The sequence below is a fragment of the Lygodium microphyllum genome, chromosome 4, assembly GCF_053477565.2.
Source record: "Lygodium microphyllum isolate KBCC chromosome 4, Lygodium_microphyllum_v1.1.10, whole genome shotgun sequence".
In the NCBI taxonomy this organism is placed as follows: domain Eukaryota; kingdom Viridiplantae; phylum Streptophyta; class Polypodiopsida; order Schizaeales; family Lygodiaceae; genus Lygodium; species Lygodium microphyllum.
In genome coordinates this window covers 40,279,984-40,301,737 of record NC_141138.1, presented here as the reverse complement: position 1 = coordinate 40,301,737, position 21,754 = coordinate 40,279,984, and the positions used below count along the sequence as shown (strand labels likewise).

The following is a 21,754-nucleotide window of genomic DNA, read 5'->3' as shown; positions in this document are numbered from 1 at the left end:
GGTCGTTCTTTCTTGCGAATACGACATTCGATTTTTCTTGTATTGACATTGAGTTGTATCATGACTTAAAATGATACCTCTAAGAGTGTTATTGGGCTTATCACAGCTAGTTGCTAGGATAGAGACCTATGAACGTATTCACATGATTCTAAGTCAATCTAAGATTGTAGCATCAATTTGACTTATTTACAGTTAAACCCTAGCCTTGCTTATCATCTAGGATTTCACTTATCAAACTGCCTATTGCAATTAAGTTTAAGAATTTGCATATGCACCAATCTATCTTTTAAGGATAAATCTTTATCATGTAGTGCAACCGAAACTATCCACGATGCCATGCACAACTAGATGCAAGTCCTTCCTGAGTTGATGATACAATGCGAGGCTTCTATTCTTGAAAATTCATTTCAATGAATTTATGCAAAGCATAAATTGTGACTCATCTCTTTAAGTGTGAGGTACATGAATTCATCATGCCTAATGTACATGCAAGCTAATTCTCCTTAATGGTTTATAGGATGCAATCGTCCTACATGGTCTTGCATATTTATATATATTGGTAATCTAAGATGCACTCGCAAAAATTTGTACCCAATAATCAGTTTAGTATTGTCGACGACCCATAAATGCTTAATCAACTTGTAGCATATCATGACCATCATGAACTTGATTCAAACCGATGCATCTACCTTTCCAGTTATACTAATTACGCAATGCAAATGTATGATTCCCTTCTATGATAATTACGCTCTACCACTGCGTTCATAGGACAAGTCATTGTAGTGGTACCTAGTTTTGGAGTGATGAATTGGCATTTATACCCGATAGCCCACTCATATTAGCGGTGTTATCTTTGCCTGATCTTCCTTTTGTGGTTGCAGCCTTTTCGGTTACTTGGGAGAGTTTGCGCTTCAGGGCCATTTCGGAGCTTGGAATGCAACCTTCTCTTTTTCTCAATGTAATCCGTTTTGCAGGAGTCTCCTACATGCCACTTGTGTACGGACACTTCTTGTGGAAATAGTCAAGGAAGGAAGGCGTTTGTGACCCCTCCCCAAGAGGAGAAGGGAAGGGACTTCTTGAGCCTTCTCCTCTCTTTCTCTCTCTTGTTCTGAGATTTTCGCTTCCTCTCTCTCTCTCTCTCTCTCTCTCTCTCTCTCTCCCCCCTCTCTCTCTTCTTTACAAGCTAGCAGCAGGGGGGAGAAAATTAACGTGCTCCCTTGCTTAAGGAGGGGGGTTTATAGGGGGGAGAAGAGTATTATCGTGGGGAGTGTGACAGCCCTCCCCCCCCCCCCCCCCCCTTTGCCTCCACCTAGGCAGCCAATTTGGCCCCCTCGGCATGCAGTCGGCCTCTTGGGGAGAAGAGATAGTGGGGGGAGGGGGTTTGGAGGTGGCACATGTGTGCCCCTCCTCCCCGCCATTTTTTTCATCGTCATCCTCATTAATATCGACGTCCTCGTCGTCCTGTCAACCTCGCTGCTATCGGCTCTAGCTCCTCGTCATCTCGTACTTTACCAGCGTCGATGGTCATTGTAGATCCCTCTCCCTCGCCAGCTGATGGCGCCGAGACGGGGGGTGTTAAAATAATTTTGATTAAAATTAATTATTAAGGAGGGGTCTTACAGGCCACAAAAATATTACATCCTTCCCCCCTTAAGGAATCGAGATGTCCTCAACTCGAAAGGAATTGGGGGTATTGTTGGTTGCTCTCGTCAATCCATGCGGCATCTTCTTCTGGATAGTCCTTCCCCACTGAATGAGGTACTCTCTAAGAGTTCTACTTCGCAATCTCTTTTCCCGAATATCTTGGATTCTATCTGGCCAAAGATTAAGGACTCCTTGGCTAGGCATTACAACATGTTGATCATTGAGGACATGGCTAGGATTGGATGCATATTTTTTTTAGTAGGCTAACATGAAACACATCGTGAACCTTTACGTTCTCAAGAAGTTGGAGTTTGTAGGCATTGAGCCCTAGGCACTTGAGGATTCTGTAGGGCCCACAATACCTTGGACTTAGTTTCTTAAATTCTCCCAATGATAAGGAACTCTTCTTGGGTCGTACCCGAATAAAAACCATATCTCCTTCCTTGAAGAGTCGCTCTTGTCTATTTAGGTTTGCATAGGCTTTCTACTTATCGTTGGCGGCTCTAATGTCTTGTTTGATGGCCTTGACCTACTTGTCCATTTCCTCCAGTATTTTCTTGGAAGCTTCTACCCTTAAGGTAGGATTTGAAAAATTCAATGGAGTACGACAATCATGCCCATACAATGTTTCAAAAGGTGTCATTTGAATGCTTTGTTGGTAGGAAGCATTATAGGATAACTCAACCAATGGTAGATATTGGATCCATTTCTTGGGTTTGCAACAATAATATGATCTAAGAATATCTTCAATGACTTGGTTGACTCTCTCCATTTGGCCATCAGTTTGAGGGTGATAGGCTATACTGAAATAGAGTTGAGTTCCAATGGCCTCGAAGATCCCTATCTAGAAGTGAGATGTGAAGAGGGAGTCGCGGTCACTAACGATCATTCTAGGAAATCCATGGAGTTTGAATATCTCGATGAATAATCTAGCAATATTTGAAGCTTTATAGTTTGTCTTGACTGGAATGAGATGTGCAACCTTGGTGAGCATATCTACTATAACCATAATTGAATTGTATCCTCCTTGAACTGAAGGTAATCCAATAACAAAATCCATGCTAATAAATTTCCACTTCATTTGGGGAATGTCAAGAGGTTGCAGCTTCCCAGGCATCTTGACATGCTTTGCCTTAATGCACTAGTAAGACAAACATTCTATGACATATTGAGTACATCTCCCTTAAGCCTTTCCCAATGATAACTCTTATTGATTGCATTGAGGGTCTTGACATATCCAGGATGGCTTAAAAAGAGGGAGTCATGTGCTTCCCAGAGTATTCTCTATTTGAGTTTCTTGCTTGAGGCTATGCATAATCTTGTTCTAAAATAGACAAGTCCCCCATTGACAGAAAATTCTTGATACTTGACCTTGACTCTAGGGTTTTGGTGATTTTTTGAAATCTCCTTTATCATCTTCAGATATTCTGGGTCATGGCTAGCTTCCACTAGAGCCTAGCTTCACTAGTAAGTTTAAGCTTAGCAATCATGGCTAGTTTTGTAGGTGTTGTTCCTACTGCATTGAAGTAATCTTCCATGGATTCATTCCATACTTCAACATCGTCTTCGATAGTCTTCCCTTTTCCATCAAATTCTGGAGGTTTGATTTGTTTGAGAAGAAACTTCTTCTCTCATGCCTCCGTCAGGTGGCTTAGTGCAGGGACAAGATTCTTGTTCTGCGTTTGGGGTCGTATCTAGTTTTCAATTTAAACCTTCGCGTTAAGATTGCATTTACACATCTCTTCACAACTTATCTCAACACGCATATTATTTTTCGTCAATACTATGCAACAAATCAAATAAACATAAAATTCTTATTTATCCATAAAGAAGCATGAGCCTCAAGTACAATTATTCGGGGATAGATAGAGATTGGATGGGATGATTTTCTTTTTAAGAGATACATCAACACCAGGTTAATAATTCCCTATTGGATTCAGCTATAGGGATAGAATAGTAATATGGATTTGGGGAATGGATTCTCAAGAAGCGGTAAGTCATGGGAAGTTCAGGGAATCCCCGTTTTTGATAGCCATGACGTTTGTTTCACCCCATTACTTTAATTTTGTCTGTTGGCAAGACTTTGACCACCTCCTCATAGATGTAGCGAGTTTGTTCTACTTGCCGGCATCTGCTGTGTAGGATCAAGTTCACATGTGCCTCATGAAAGATGAATAACTTAATGATCTTCAAGTCCTCCAACCATTTTAGCCTCTTCCGATTGTTTTGAAGATAGGCGAGTTGGTTGGCATCTATATAGCAATAACCAGCGCTCCAAGTCCAACGTCTTTCCACATACAACAGTGAAGGGTTGTAGAGTCGATCGAGGATCCCCATCAGGTTGGATCATCTGTGATAACTTGAAGAGTTCATAGCCGTCCTGAACATGATATGAAGGAGGAACCCTACTCCATGCCGCGTAGGTCTAGAAGCAGCAACAATCCACAAGTGAGTAAAAGAAAAAAAATGTTTGCTAGTGAAAACATCACTTCACTCTTCCCGATTTATTCCTATCTTGATTGTTTTATTCATTGGTTTGCTCTGATACCAACTGTAACATGCCCACCTATCGACTGTCTAGGCATATTTTTAGCGGTCCAATGAGAGATGAATCTAAGCGTTGCTACCCAGCACTCCCATGGAATGTTCCGAGGTTTGTAGCCTAGGGTTTCTTGAGTCCACCTCGCAATAGAACGTTCACGGCCAAACCCACTAGGATTGACCTGAAACTTGGGTCCCTCGTGGTCAGGGTCTCCTGACAGCATTCTAGTGTCTGGGAACACCATATTGGTGAATATGGGAATTTTCCATAAGTTTGGGACATGTGGTCAAATCTTTGGATTTGTCATAACTTGAACACTATAACTCCAAATCGAGCACTCTATAGCTCAATAGATTCCATTTTTCAAGTGCTTTCCAATGATAGGTCACATCATATGGTTTTGAGAAACTTATGGGCATGTTATCTGGGTGCCGCCTTTTTAGTATTCAAAAAATGGAAATTGGGAGATTCCCAAACTCACTAATATTGTGTTTGGGCATCCTACTTTACGCAAAGATACCCAAGCCAAAGCTGACCCATGCTGCACTTGGTTCAAGGAGAATGGGAAATGAGAGGGATGCGCAGCTCAATTTCTCTACCTGTAGGGTATAGTCCCATTTTGGTCCCCTAAAACAGCATGAATCGGGTTCTAACCTAACAATACCTAAAGGTCGTACGACGATAGAACCTTGTGAGAAGCCTCCTAGTTCTCTAGAACCACCCTACCGTAGGATGGGCTCGTCGAGGGTTTCGCCCACTCACTTCCCTCAATAGGAATTCTTTAGTTATCTAATTAGGTTCTATCACATTTATGTGTGACATTTAAAATCAGCTTCCTTAATTAAGCCTTTTAGGGAACATGGTTCGGTTGCGTAACTTATGGCACTGATACGAAAACAGCTCAGATAAGTTCCTTGGAAGTAAACTTTGTGTTAACATTTCAGTTGAGGTACAAGTTCTGTCCATAGGATGCTTTCTGCGATCCATAAGGATGCATTTTATTTTCCTCCAAGTTTCACCCTTGCACTAATAACAAGGCCTCAAGAATTCATATCGAGTCACATAGATCGTTTGAGTAGGACCTAGAGGCAGGGAATTTACAGCCAGAGCCCCTTGTGGAGAATGGATGTTTCAATCTCACTTTAGCTAATGGATCAAAGATATGCCATTAGGAATCTTCAGGTAATGGCCAATGAAAATAACGAAAATCTAATCTTATGCGAGCTTTGTAGTCATGAGAGTAGGTTGTGACACTATTTTTGGAAGGCCTTGGATGAGAAGCACTAGATTGATAGATTTGAGTAATCCTAGTGTTCTTAAAAAAATGAATGGACATAGTGAGGTTGATATGGAAGAACTCACTAATAGAGTGAGATTGATATAGAAGAACTCACTAATAGACTTAAACAAAATATCCAATCTCTTGTTGGAAAGATTGAAACCCACCACTAGAGCCAAACACATGAGCAAATATATACCCACCACTAAGGATTATAAAGACTGGACACACATCCTTGTAACTCTAGACGTATCATTCATGGATGTTGAAGAGTTCAAGGAAACCACACATTACATAAGGATTGGATCACCAATGACCAAATTTCCATGCAACATTTGATGTAAACAATCAAGAGGAAGTCTATGCAAAAATTGCAATGCTTATTATGAAGCAAACAAATGATTATATGCCTTATCCGATCCCTATGAATAAATATGAGTTAAAGCAAGCCATAAAATTCTTTTGAAGAAGATTGGACATGGATAGGGTAGCTTACCTCCAACCTCTAAAAAGTTTGATAAAAAATCTCATTTGGGACACACCTTCAAATATAACTCTCCAATAATAGCTAGCCAATATAAGAAGACATTGGCTATTTGTGATGCACAAACAATTTAGCTTATGAGAGGACATACTACTATATTGGAGCTAATCCCAAGCTGACTTGAAATTAACATAATGAAGCTAGTAATGTATTCCAAGCTGATTTTGATCTACAAGAGTATTTGGTAGTGCTAGATCACACTACTATTTCTAGATGTCAGAATCAGCACAATAGTGATCAATACTTACATGCGGACTTTGGTTAAGTTTCTTCAGTACCATAATCCAAAGCCAACATTGATAATATGGGAGAGATAAAGAAGCCTAGAGGAGTTCAAAAATTCAAACAAGATTTTGCAATACATTTAAGGAGTGTAAGAGAGAAAGAGAAAAAGAAGAAGAGCAAAGCAAAAGATGAAAAGGCCTAGAGAAAGCTGGAAGATCTATTGAAGAGGTCCATTGAGTGTAAGAAGGGAAATTGAGTGATAATAATAATAGTGGGAGCCAAGACTAAGACCTAAAGAGTAAAACAATTGAAGGCTCAACAAAAGTCAAAGAAATAAATCTAGTAGGAGAGGTGAGAGACTATATATACAACTCAACCCCTGATATCTAAAGAAGAGACAAATTTGATCACTTTGCTCGAATAATTTATGAATGTCTTTGGCTAGAAATACTTGGAAACCAAGGGGTTTCCACTTCAATACTGGCTTAGATGACCCTCATTGTGCTTGGAGACAAGATTCATTAAATAAAGGCCCTACTCTACGCATTCTCAAAAATTTCAATTAGAAAGGAGGAAACTAATAAGTTACAAACCAGATGATTTATAGGGGAAATTGAATCCATTCAATGGATGTCACCTATTGTGGTTGTCATAAACACTTGTAAGATTAGAGTGTGCTTATCATAGACACCAAGGATAACTACACCTTGCCTTACACTGAGCATAATGTGCATAGTTTTTAAGGAAATACTAAGACACATATTGTAAAGCAACTTGTATAGATTTTTAAGATACAACCAATTGCAAGGCCACATGGATGATGGGTACAAGATCACCTTTGCCACCAAATGGAGGGTGCTCATGTACATTGTAATTCATTTTGGATTGACCAATGCACTAGCCACTTTCCCATGCCTAATGCGTACAATCTTTAAGGACATGATGTGATGGTTTCTAGAACTCTTCGTGGATGACTTGTGTATGAATATGGGATGAGCTGAACGTCTTGACAAGCTAAGGTGAGTATTCATGAGATGTAAAGAGTATAAACTCTTGTTGAACTCGTTGAAGTGCCAAATCTAGGTCAAACATGGACATATCTTAGGGCATGTGATTTCAAGGAATGGAATTGCCATAGATATCACCAAGATTGAAAGTCATCATTGATCTTCCACCATTTGGGAAGACACAGGGATTTTACTTAGGTCTAGATTGTGTATTATTGGTGTTTTGTGTTGAATAACAAAATCATTGCTAGATCCTTATATAAGTTGTTGGTAATATTCATGTGGAGCGAGGAATGCCAAAAGGATTATGAAGCCTTGAAAGAGCCTTTGAGTTTATCACCAATCTTATGATCCTAGGATCAAACAGTAACTTTCAGTGTGCATATTGATGAATCCATGATTGATATAGGGGCAATGCTCTGCCAACCTGGTGAATGAAACCTTGATTTGCCAATAAGCTTTGCAATCCTTGGATAAAACAATAACTTTTTGTGTGCATATTGATGCATCCAAGATTGCTATAGGGGTACTGTCATCCCAACCTAGTGAATGAGACCTTGATTTGCCAATAAGCTTTGCAAGCAAGCAAATAACTTACATCAAGATGAACTAATCAACAATATATCGAGAAGGACCAGGCATGGCATATGGAGTGAAAGAGTTTTGTGATTATCTTGTAGCAATACCATTCATGTGCTTTGTTGATTATCAAATATTGCTCTATCTTGTGAATAAGCTTGGCTTTACAGGACAAATAGCTCGTTCACTTTTGTTGTTGCTAGAGTTTGGTCTCTTAGTGATAGCAATGAAAGGAAAACAACACTATGTGGCCAACCTTAGGTCATGTATCACCAATGGAGAACTAGTAGTGATAGTGAATGAGAACCTTCTAGATGTTTATCTATTCAATAATGACCAAGGGATTGAACTTTTTGAAATACATCTTACCGTTGATTTGGTTGATAATAAAGTAAAAATATTGACAAATGGCTTCCCAAAAAGACCAATAAAGAAGGTTCAATTGAGGTGGTTCTTAATTACTAATCTCACCAAGTAACATCTAGACAATTATATAGGCTAGATAAGATGGCCTTCTAAGAGAATGTGTGTGTATGCGAGCATAAAATGCACAATGCACTTTAAGAAGTTCACATTGGAAGTATGGGAGGTCAAGAGATCACAACAAGAAAGATCCTTTTTTCTCAACTTTGGTAGGCAATCTTGTTCAAATATGTTGCAAGGTTTGTCAAACATTACCATGAATTGCAAAGAACCAAGGTGCCAATGACCAAGGATTTAATATAGTTTCCACAAGGGAATAACTGCTTGAGAAAGGGTGAATAGATTTCATAGGGCACATTAAGTTCTTTTGCATAGTATACACAAACAAAGTGAGAATTGAATTTTTAACCAAGTGAGACTAGAAACACAAAGAAAAACAATGCAAAATGACATTAAATATATTTGAGAGCAAGTTATTTTACAATTCGATTGCCTGAGTGAATTGGGCAATCATCAAGGCGCCTATTTCTTGAATGAAATGATATCTTCTACTTGATACATTAGGAATCATTGCCCTACTACCCTCATTGAGCTAAGGTACAAGTTGACTCAAACAACAAATATGATCCTAATCATGGTTGACCAAAAAATATTCTTTCCCTTAAGGGAAATCCAGGAGATGAAGTTGATGGCATCCTTGTAGGAATAGTAAACAACATATAAAACAACTATAGGGAGACTACAGGCCATACTCCATCTAGGTTAACATAGGTCATTGATGTGTAATTGTCAATGGAGGCCTTGGTTCCTAGTTTGAGAGTTGCAATGCGAGAGATGAAAAAAAAAAGCTTAGGCTTGATGCTTAATTGAACAAAAAATATTAAACAACATTGCTAGTAGTCCATGTGCTGATTGTGCCAAAAAGCTTGGAATAACAAATATATCTAGAAAATAAGCTTTCATGCGAGCAATCAATTCCTAATTGCAAGAAGAAAAAGAAGTTTCACAAACTTTGACCTTATGAAGAGAGACAAATCAACTCTTGCAAAAATATTAATTTTAAGGAACAAACACATAGGGAATGGGATATTATAATGACAATCACATTAAATGATATTTCCTCCTCGTAGACCCACGATACGAGGAATCTTTATAAGATGACAAGGATGAAATTAAGGTCATAGATGAAAGTATCAACAAATTAGAGCTTAGGTGAGTAAGATATAAGCACAATATCGTCTGCATAGAGTAGTATCGGTATCAACACTCCACGTAGAGTGGCTTTAGCTCCTCGCTCTTGATCAATATAAATTGAAACTTCATATATGTAGAGCCCATCATTGTCTTGTAGAGGACATATATACTCCACTATATCTCCTCATGGATACTAATATCTTGTAGCCTCCTCATGACTCTAGCATGTGGCATTGTATCAAATGCCTTATGAAGATCTACAAAATAGCAATATATATTTTTCTTGCATGCTCGGCCTTTCTCAATAATTGCCATCAGTGTGAAAATATGGTCCAATGTGATATATCCCTACCTAAAAATACAATGACTCTTGATATTATGCCATGCCTCTTAGCCCAATTGTTCAAGGCTTGCTCCACAATAGATCCATATATATTATTAGCTAGCATGTGGTTGGTCACAATGGTCCTATCATTATTAGGTTTGATAGGATCTTCACTCTAAAATAGCAGCACAATTGTATGATCTGACAAGCTAGTTGGAAATCCCTCACAAACTGCCCTATTGAAAATATGGGTAAGCATTGGTGTTAGAATGTCACAAACATGTGCAAAGTGCTCTACCACTAAGTCATCATGATCATGAGCTATCCCATTCTTTAACCTCATATGGCATGTTTCACTCTCTTCTCTATGAAAAAAATGTATTGTGTCAGTCTAGAAACAAAGGAGAGAGACATAGAATCATGACTTGGCATTCATCATCATACTATTGACCATTTTGTGGAGTTGAGCCTCACGGTGGCATAGTAGATGGAAAAATGTGTGGAAAAGCATGGGCTATTGAAATATGTAATATATCAGTTGGATCTCTCATAAATGCATCCAATGGAATATCTAGATCTAGCTTGTAGTATTATATACATGTGAGATGGTCTCCACAAATTCATAATGTGAAAATCTAGGTACATGTGATTGTACACCTTATGTGCAATGCCATGCTCACTGTGAAGGTCAAAATAGAATGATTTGTTGGTAAGCCAATCAGTTTGTTTGAGATCTCAGAACTCTTGATGTTTAGTATTAAACTTGGTGAACCAATCAAGTAATCCATGGTACTCGCTCCTTTCTTACTATTCGAACATGTAAAATCATTTGATCTTGGCCATTGTGACAATCCATTTAGGATGACTAAATTCTATGTACTCCCCAATGTCGATAGATGTGGTTCCATATTCTGTTAACTCTCTACCTTGGCCTAATCTGAGTAACCCCACCTCATCCAGTGCAAGTTCTCGAAACATTTCATTACTTGTTCATAGCTTTGTGTATATAGCAATGTTTGAGTTTTGGGATGTATCCTCAAAGTGCCTTGCATCAAGTCTCGAAGCTCCATTATGATTCCAAATTGTCATATGCAAAGTCTCATAGGTTGCACAACGTCGTGCAAATTGGCACTCCGCAATGATCACTTGTCCATCACGATATACATCATACTTTCCCTCCCTTGCTTCAAGGATACACAACATGCGTTTGTGTGCCACATGGGTAGGAGTAAGATCCTCATCAAAAAATATATTTTCCCCTTTGAGTGCTTTCCTATGTGCCAAGAATGTTTTCTTCTTATCCGTATCTAAAAAGCTTTGAAGAACTCTAGTTGCATTCACACTACATTGAGCCACCACCCCTATTTAGGTGAAAAACCACTCTTCTTTCTTGCTTATTATTTATCTTTCTTGATGTCACTATGTGTAAATCAATCACCTTGGAGGCTCCTCATTGGGCACTATATATTTTGATGGGCCTATAACTTGGGGGCATAGCTTCATGCTCCACCTGAGGTTAGATGGCCCTCTAGGTAGATCTCAAGGACAATGATATTTTTTTCAAATTTTGCTTGACAAAACTTGATGGCCTCAAACATTTGCTTTAATAAAAACTAGAACTGACACTTGCGCAACATCCTAGATAAACCCTATTAACTACATGAGTTTGAAAAACCCGACTAGAAGCTGTGGTTAATGCTATTATATCACATTATTAACTAATCAATTATTGGTTAATATAGCATATTTCTATGATCATCAAAATGCTAAAAAGTTGAACAAATCTAATAAAATTCTAATTTTTTCATATGCACAATATATTGATGATCATAAATATATTTCTTGCTAGATGGCTACCTTTAATAACTACAGAAATGCTAAGATCGTCTTTTTGAAGAGGTTAAGCAGCTCTAGTTCCACTTCTTAGCATACTTGGCCATGGATAAAACACATGAGTATCAAGTGACATAGTGCTTATTGAATATCTTGGCAAATAATTTGTCAACTAATGACCTCACCAAACAATTGGGCAACTCTTGCATTTCATCAGTATGTTTGATATCCCAATTGATTATCAAGGATACAATGCATATCTTGAGACCTACCAACCTCACAAACAGATAAGGAGTGTCAATGTCAAAACCCTTGAATGAGACAAACAAGTTCAAGTGGCATGTAACCATGTAATAGTGGAAGAAGTCTTATAGCTACCCACAATCAACACTTTCAAGCACATAGAAAAAACCATAGTCAAGCTTCTAATGGCAAACAAAGATCTCATGCTATTTGATGACATTTAGGAGTCTCGTCTAAAGGTGTAAAGCCAATTTTCCATATTTCTCTCTCCTCTCTCAAGCCCACCATGTGTATGACTAGGTTACAAAAGTATTGTATGGAAGACTTGCTCACCCACAGCCTCCAAACACAAAACCTTGGTATCTTTTGGCTTGAAGCTCTAAGGAGAGCTCCCTTGATGAAAAAGAATGACCAAAACTAGAGAAGACCAAAGGGAATGCCCAAAGATAAAAGATCACAAGACAATAGGGAGCTCAAAACAGAAATAGGCCATACAAGAAGAGATAACGAAACAAGGCAAAGCTAAGAAGACTCTCCTTGAGGTGTATATGCAGATTCCCTAGCCCTACTTTGAATCCCTTGAAGAGAGAGGAGATTGAAAAAGCATAAAATGACTCTAAGAGAATGAAAAAAGAAAAAAAGAACCTTGAACTTGAATAAAAGCTACTCAAATAGGCCAAGAGGGCTTCAATAGGAGAGCAAATACAAGAGAGGAAGAGATGCACCTCGGAATCCCCCTAATGTAAATAAACCAAATCAAGACAAGATAGAGATTAGGGCAAGGCTCCACAAGAGTATATTTGCATCCCTAGATTGGATCAATTTTGAAGAAAGCTACTACCATGGCGCAACAAGTTATGAAATTTCTCACTTCAATGCCTCGCTTAATCTCGAACCCTAGTATTGAGGATTCAGCTAGAGTGACACACTTGCAAAAGAGACCACTAGAGGCCACCTCACCCACATACATCATTGTCAAAGGTCGAAAAACCTCATGACAATATCATAGAATTCTTAGGTGATCTCTCTAAGGCCATCAAAGTTAAAAGATTGGTTGAGGAATGGATTAAGGACCAAAGGAACATGCTAGAAGAGGAAAAGGCAACCAAGAACCACAGTCCCCTTGATGCACAAGAAGAATGTGACAATACCATGGACTAGATGAAGGATGGACAAAAGAGAATCAATAGACAATTCGAGCTATTCAAGGATGAGTATATCAAACATAAGAATCTAAATGCATCCTTGATAGCATAGGTAGTGGAATTAGGGATCCAAAAAAACCAAATGACGATCACAATGATGTCCTAAAGTTTGCTTTTGTCACCCAATTGCACTACAAGCTAGTAGAGCTTGAAAAGAACAGTTAACAGGTGCTAAAGACAATGGAAGTGATCTTGAAGGTCATTGTGAGCAAGATCTATATAAAGAGCATGTTGTCCTCCTCATGAGGAGACACCATAAATAATTCTATTACCTATTAAGAAAATCATCAACCTTGCCGAGAAGGATGATGCTGCTAACTTGAAGGTCAAAAGCTGAAAGCCTCCCAAGAAAAACTAGTCGATAACTTTGCTACGAGCATCTCTCCCATGGAATTGAAAAGATTGAAAATTTTTAGTGTTAATGACCCAAATTGGTAGGGCTACTCTAAGGAATAAGTTAAGGTAGCATGATACCTATAAAATGTTGAGAGTATAGACATATGAACTCTCCTTATGTAGATGGATAAGGGTAGGCAGGTGTGAATGGTCCTGAGGGGAAGGGAAAACCCTAACCATAGCCAGTTGGGGCTATGTAAACAACCCATGGGTGAGAGTGACCCAAGTTGTGCTTTGAAGAGCAACTGAATAAGCAAGACTTGTTCTTGTACTTTTGAGCTTTTCTCTCCCTCTTGTGCACACTTTAATCTTGGCTTCTACTTTGATTTTTCACATGGTATCAAAGCCACCTTTGATCCTTTAGCTTCCCTTAGCCTCATTACACCACTAAGTGCACATGAGCCTTCATCTTCTTCATCTTGCCTCTTGAACTCCATAGCCATAGCTTGACCCACCTGTGTTGGAGGAGAGCATTTCAGCTCAAGATCCCTTTTCAAGATCTCCTCCCCAGCTTACACTTAGATGAATCCTCGATTCATCATGTTGATAAGCTCTCTACTACCAAGGAAAAATGGGTGAGCTTTAAAAGCTCTATGGTGATACAAGTAAAAACACTAAGATTTTCCTTAGGATTGAATTCTTCAACTTGGAATATAGAGAAGGAGAAGACTTGGGAAAATTTATTTCTCATATGAAGGGCCTCATGATACAACTTTCTTTAGTGCAAGCACCAATCCATGATAAGGATGCTATTGCCATTTTTTTAAAAGCAGTCAAAAGGGTCTTTCCCACACTTATAACAACTCTTACTAATATTCCCCATCCTACCTTGGCAAGTACCATCCAATCCTGTTTGGATGAAGAAAAAATGAATCACAAAGATGGAAGCACTAGTTAGACATCTACTCCAACATCTTGTGACCAAGACTTGGTACATACAATTGTCAATAAGTGTACATTTCGTAAAAAGAAGGGGGATATTGTAAACAATTGTTGGAAAAAATACTAAAAAAAGATGAAATGTAATAAATGTAAGAAGACATGACATATTACCACTAAATGTTCTAACCATCCTAAAGTACCTCAGAAATTGGAGGCCAATTTTGCCTCTCAATCCATAGATGATCGACTCTTCTAAGCCATGTATCCCTTCTTCCTATAATCATCCTTGTAGCCTGCTCTATAAAGGCATCCTAGTTTGGGTTAAGGGGGGGCATTCTCTTATGCTTTGTATTCCAATGCCACTTGGCATTGAGAGGGAGGCGTTGAGAGTATATGCATATGAACTCTCCTTATGCAGGAGTGGATAACGACAGGCATGTGTGAATGGTCCTGAGGGAAAGGGAAAACCCTAACTCTAGCCAATTGGGGCTATATAAACAGCCCATGGGTCTACATCAATCTTTGAGTGAGAGTAACCCAAGTTGTACTTTCATGAGTAATTGAATAAGCAAGACTTGTTCTTGTTCTTTTAAGCTATTCTCTTCCTCTTGTGCACACTTGAATCTTGGCTTCCACTCTAATTTTTCATATCAAAAGCTTGTCTGATGGGGATGTCCCCATTGAACAATTGCCTATCCACTCAAACTCTTTTCTTGAATGAGTGGCAAGTCCTCACTAACAATGACCAATCCCCACCACTAACGCTGATCCCTCTATGTCCATACCACCTTACTATCACTCCCCTCTTTTGCTACCTATTGACATCAACCCTTGAATATGTCCCCTTATGGATCTCCCTCCTTCTTCCAAACATGCTCAAAAATAATTTTCAGATGCCTTGGTATAAAAGAAAATAAACATCAAAAGGCTTATTTCACATGACTCAGTTTTGAGCCTGAGAGAGGGTGTTGAGGTAAAAAATGCATTAGCCCAAACTAAACAATCCCAAAATACACTTAATTAATATAGAAACCTTTTTATAAAAAACAATGAGATCCCAAAGAGTTATTGTGTCCCAAATGCACAACTCTAATTTGGGTGTCCCAAACTTTCTATAAATAGGCATGCACCCTAGTACTCTTCCTCAATCTTGTTTTTGCAAGTTTCACGAGTTGTATCTCTACTATACACATCCCGTTCATGGAGAACATCACAATTAAGAGCTTCCCAACCACAGCCATTTGCTACCATCTGACACGTGATTTCAGCCTCCATCTCCTCCATTCATTGATGGCAATTACTTCTAAAGGGCCCTTTACTGCTAGCGACTACTCTTCACTAACAATCTATTGTTTTTACCTATTACTTAGCTACACACATCCTTTTGGAGGCTACATTTATAGTTTGGAGTTGTTGCCTTAACATTCTCTCTCCTCCACAAGCTACATTTTTTGTCTATGGCTACTGCCTTGAATTTCTCTATCCTTTATCTGTTGCATTTGCATCCAGTAGCTGTCGCCGAGTTTTCTCTCTTAAGTATCTATTTTTTAGTCTCTGTCTCTCTTTCTCTTGCACTGCTTGTTTGCATGAGATCTAGCCTTTGGTTGCATTTGCTAGTGTTCGGTATACGAAGGATGCCTTGCTACATTTTTGGGATTTGTTCAGAGTACAATACACTCTCCAACTCATAATCTTTGCCTTGATCTCAAAGATATGAGAGTTTGAGGTTTAGTATTAATTCACCACATAGTGTGTTTACTACATAAGCATTTATATTTAGTAGTCATTTACTTTATTATTCATTGTGTTAAATATCCCTGAGTTACCCTAATCCTAATTGTTTTCTATGTTTATCAGTTTGTGCTTTGTTGTATGATTGGTTTTGCGTTTTTTGCATTTAGAGCATTTCTTTACAAGGAGTCCTCATGTTAATTATGCTTGATGACCTTAAGTCAACCAACTCCTCCATTAAATCTCTACCTCTTTCCCCCACTCATGATCTAAGGTTCTTAAGAATAGGATATGATTCTAGCTTTTCACTAGACCCATTTATTGGGACACATCACATTTAGAGTAACTTCCTATCGATCAAGTCCTCAAGGTTAGGATATAACTAGGGAGCCTACTCTTCTAATGCTAAAACCACACCCCAATTGCACCTGCATGTGCACCCTCACCCATCTTAGACACACCCCCTCAAGACTTACTTTTTTCCTATAGTGATAATAGTCCATCAATGAATGATAATAACTCCTCCTAGACCCCCTCTAATCCTTAATGTAGTTTTGAAGAGACCAACACAATTCTATGAGGGGTATAATGTTCCCAAGATGATAGAGCAACAACAAAAGGAAGGCGAAGAAGTGAAGTTGAAAATTTTAAACTAAATAGGTAGCACAAAGCAAAGGAAAAAAGATCTGAATAAAAAGACAAGAAGTAAGAAAGAAGGCTACTAAATCAAAGGCAACACCACCATAATTTTTGAGACATCTAAATTTTTTGCTTGAAAAGTTGAGCATTATGGATTGTATAAGAAAGAAAAAAGAGAAATTTCATGAGGACTTGTCTAAACATTAGGTGCTCTAAATAAATAAAAAGAGAAATTAGGATCAAATTACAAAATCCTAATCCTGATTGTATGTATAAAAAGTGTGAAAATGCATGTATACACTCATTTTTGTGTATGCTAAATTTGATCTACACTCCCTTCTCCTTTTCTTGCTCTTCTTTCTCATGGGAGGTTGATGCTATGGGAGCTTGAAGTCATTGGAGACTACACCAAGGATTGTAGAGTGATCGAATCCATGCATCTACCATTTGAATTTAACTCCAGTGCATTCAAGTTCTTCCTCTTGAGGTTTAACTTGTTACATAGCTTTCTTGAAAATAAGAAGTATATAAATTTCTTGCTTGGGATACAGAGTGGATGAGGAACATCCATAGTGAAAGAGAGGACCACAATTTTCTTGGCTAGGATAGAGTGGATGAGTAGCATCCATAGTGAGAAAAAGGACACCGTGTGAGTTTGAACTCTTGATGGATTAGAGATCGATCCATCCACATCTCCTTAGTTAACATAGTATTTTGGTTCCACAATTGAGCCAACAATGGAATCAACACACTCATTGATGAGCTCCACATCCTTGCCACATTAGAGAAATTGGCTATATGTAGTGATTGCTAATATTGGATCAACTTTACTCTCCAATATGATAAGCATAGCATCATGGAACCCATTGACTAAAGTGGGAAGGCAAGATTTGATTAATGAAAACATTAGACAAGTACGTAAAAATTAAATAAGTAGACTCAAAATAGCTTGAAAATGACTTCATTTTATTATCACAAAACTCCCCATCATTATAACATCTAAAACTTCCAAGGCACTCCATGTGTGTGAGAAATGGGAGACTATCTATTTTGTAAATTCAACATTTTTGTATAAAGCAATCTTGTGGATGAAGAGACACACACACATACATTAGGCGACAAGAAGACAATACTTAGACATCATTTTCAATCATTGCAACGATGGATTCTCTTGAGAGCCTTTAGACAAGAAGCCAATGAACAAATTTACTCCACTACCAACCAACTTTAACTTCAACAATATTTACAATGTCTTCGCCTTTGGAAGAAGATACTATAATGCTATATCATTCAATATCAACCTGGTAAAGAAAATGTAGTGGCCGATGCATTAAGTAGAAGACCTGCTATTCATAATATTTCTGTTATATCTTTTGATTCTTTAACTCCTATGAAAGATACTTATCATCAGGACATTACTTTTCATGCTGATTGGAATAAATTAGTTTAAAATAACTTGATTCCTATTGATTCACTATCTTATAATGATGGATTTATGTTTTATGAAAAGAGATTATGTGTTACAATTCCATTCAGATATTTTGTTTTGAATGAGATTCATTGTCCTCCATATCAAGGTCATAGAGGTATCATATCTACTTTACATACATTAACTGAAGATTTTTATTGGCCGCATATGGACACTGATGTATCTAACTTTGTTTCTGAATGTTTGATTTGTCAAAGAGTTAAGAGACATCATGGTAAACAGTATGGATTACTTATGCCTTTATCTATTCCATCAAGACCATGGAAACAAATTTCTATGGATTTTATTACTGGTTTACCTAATACTAAATCTAACCATGATATGATCTGGACAGTAGTAGATAGGTTTAGTAAACAAGCATATTTCATTCCATGTAAGAAAACTTTAACAACATTACAAGCAGCGCAATTGTTTTTGAAAACTGTTTTTACTAACCATGGATTACCAAAAGTTATTATTTCTGATCGTGATTCTAGATTTTGTAACAACTTTTGGATTACTTTGTTTACTAACTTAGGCACAAAGATTGATATCACTCTTTCTTTCTACATTCGTTCACCATGTGGCAACACTTTTTTTAGTAACGGGATTTATCTTTGAACTTCTTTTTACCAATGACATCTTCTTTTGAACCTTTTCTTCCCGACCTTAGATTCACCTTTAGCTTTGATGCTTGATGCAAATCCAACATCTCCCCCATTGCTTTCATTATGATACTTTAATTGCATCTCCTCCCTTGGCAACATAAACAATATACTCCTCAAATGCGAGAGTAGTTCTAACATATGTATTCAATGTTACAACTATACCACATACATTTTTTTTTTTTGGGGGGGGAGGGGTGGGGGGAATTGAAATGCAACTTCAAAGCAACTCCTCATTGATCTTTCTTATGTCAATTGCTACCATCTAATAGTGAGATTCTTGATATACATAATGAAGGCCTCCACTACTTTTCTTTGGTTCTCTAGTTCCCTCATCTCATGTGAACTTTTTAGTATGTCCTATGCTTGACTAGGTTTTAATACGTTCAATGAGTGTGAGAACATAATTAGATGCACTAGTAACAATAGCAAAAAGTGTATTTGCAATCCTTTATTTCTGAGCACAAAGAAGGGTCAAATCAAGTGGGATCTAGTAGTTAAACTTAGATCTAGTATTACAATTTGATTGTAACTGATTCTACATTAATCGCTAGACTATGAGCTCACATGATTTAAGAATGACATTGAATTAGAACTTCCAAAAGGTGGTGTTGATCTCACTAATTGGTACATGTACGAATTCACAAGGTCTATCATGGCACAAACAATTTGTTGCTATCTCCACTACCATTATCATTGTTGACATCACTCATGATCTTTGCTACTATTAAGAGCTAGTTTTACTTAGACTAATGTTGTTATGGAGAGTACAACCTTTGTGAGATTATCAAGCTCATGTGCTCTTATAGCTTTGATGGTGATCTTGACATTTGTTAAATGGAGGATAGTGAATGTAGAAATTGAGTGTTGCATAGAATGTGCTAAATCATATAGCATATCTATGCTTTCTATACTATTGGAGGTCAGCCAGTCAATGTGGGTAGTTTGACTTGCTACCCATGATATTTAAGAAACCCATAAACTATTACATACAATGACCAAAGAATATTCCCTATCGGGCAAAGTGCACTAGAGATCCTCAAGTCTTAACTTTTGTTTTACTCAAAATCCATGGATATCCACTTGTATGATGCACCCTTCCATAGAATTTAATGTTTTCCCAAGCAACCACATCTCTATCATGTAGGAGAATGTAGATCACCTTTCTCTCAACATTACACATATTGATTTATACTTTTGAGGATTAATATCTTTAATATACATTGCACTTACCATCCACATGCCCAAAGATTAGCAACTTCAATATACTCTTAAAAATCATGCACCCATAGACTATTGACCATGTTAATAAATCATAATTAACATAAATGCTATAGTAGACAATTCAACACCTAATTAAGAAATTGATGTAAAACTTCTCCAATATCATCTATCCATCTAGAATTGATACGTTTTGACCAATTCTTAGGGTTACTCTAACAATCCAGAGATACTCTACTTTCAAATACTTTTTGACTTAGGTCTAACATTAGTATCTCATAAGGTTGTATTTTCAAGTACTATGTTGAAACTGAAGAAATGGAATTTTGTTCTCATAATTTATTTTAGGTTTCTAATTAAGTACTTAAAGCATAACATACTAGTGATTTCAAAAAACTTCCCAAATAAAAGATCTATCATTGTTGATCCTAATTGTGATCCTCATTTCAAACATCTCTATTTCTTTCCGCTACGATGACCTTCCAAATACATATTGTAACCAGAAACTTTGCATGCACTTTCTTCAATCATACATACACATTTATCAAGTTAGAGCTAGCATAATTCAACCATTTTCCTACCTCCTCATAGCATCGATCTGGGTATCAAGTCATGGCTAAAATATTTCAACCATTCCCAAACTTCTCATCTTCATAGCCCTAGGGGGAATGGGAGCTAAGGTCTCTATAAGGTCTTTTTTCTCTAGTTACTGTTCATCTTGCTTGTCCTACAACATTGAGCTTTTAGCTATTTCTGAGTCAAGGGATGCTGATATCTACTTGCCTGTGTGACTGTTACAAATCAAAATGAATTGTTGAGTATATAGGGCTTTGCTAGAATGAAGCACCTAAATAAGTTTAATCTATTTCTTTGTGACATTCATCACCATTGGGGTTTTTGGTGTCTTCGACATGTATTGGCTTGCTAAAATCTGCCAAAATAAAAGGAAGGATATTTTGTCCTTGGTCCTAGAAATGATGCCAAAGACATCTATTTGATGTATTGATACATTCCACTCGACATAGCATTGATGTTTATGCTTATTTGGTCACCTAAACCTCAGAAATCTGGATGCTACATACATAAGACAAGTGGGTTAAGCTATTGGTGATACATTGCCAGTTGATGGTCTTTGGACATTGATTGGACCAACTGTCATATTAATATATTTTGTTTTTGTTTTTTGGGATCTGTTTGTACACTTGTTTGGGTTTTGGCATTGCCTTAGGTAATGAATGTTGGAACCCAATTACAATTCAGGATACATCAGGGAGAGTCCCACTGATTGACAAATGAAAGTATACATGGAATGGTATATAAACCTGGGAAAGTGCTGTGATGCATCTATATGCAAATCAGGTATCAAGATATGCTATTTATAAGCCTAATATTCCAAGGATGATTGAAAGACTAATATAAAAATATAATCCACATCTGCTGAACTAAGAAGGATGCAGTTCATGGGGAGAGAACATGTATATACCAACAACTATGTTGCAAGGATCAAGCAGATTGAAGAAGATCTAGCTTCATATGCATTACATCAGATGATTTTGAGGCTTGAGTCCTCATCATAAGCAACTAGATACTTCTTTCGTGTAAAGGAAAGCTAGTAAGAGTTCTAGGAGTTGGCTGCATGGTCGTGGCCCATCTTGACAATTGAGATGCTTCGAGCATAGGAAATGGCTGAAAGAGCAAAATGAGGTATG

At 37.6% G+C, this 21,754-nt stretch overlaps 1 protein-coding gene across 11 annotated transcripts in view; it reads right to left on the bottom strand.

The window, feature by feature from the left end:
- Window positions 1-21,754, bottom strand: part of LOC148036958 (paramyosin-like protein) — a 197,350-nt gene that overhangs the window by 15,420 nt on the left and 160,176 nt on the right. The window contains exon 7 of one of the 11 annotated variants that reach the window (XM_087675891.1): window positions 3,504-4,069. The exons of 4 other annotated variants lie outside the window; for them this stretch is intronic. In XM_087675891.1, the coding sequence (XP_087532017.1) occupies window positions 3,824-4,069 (246 nt within the window). In that variant the 3' untranslated portion in view covers window positions 3,504-3,823. 6 more of the 11 variants (XM_087675890.1, XM_087675901.1, XM_087675902.1 and 3 more) reach the window with 6 other exon arrangements.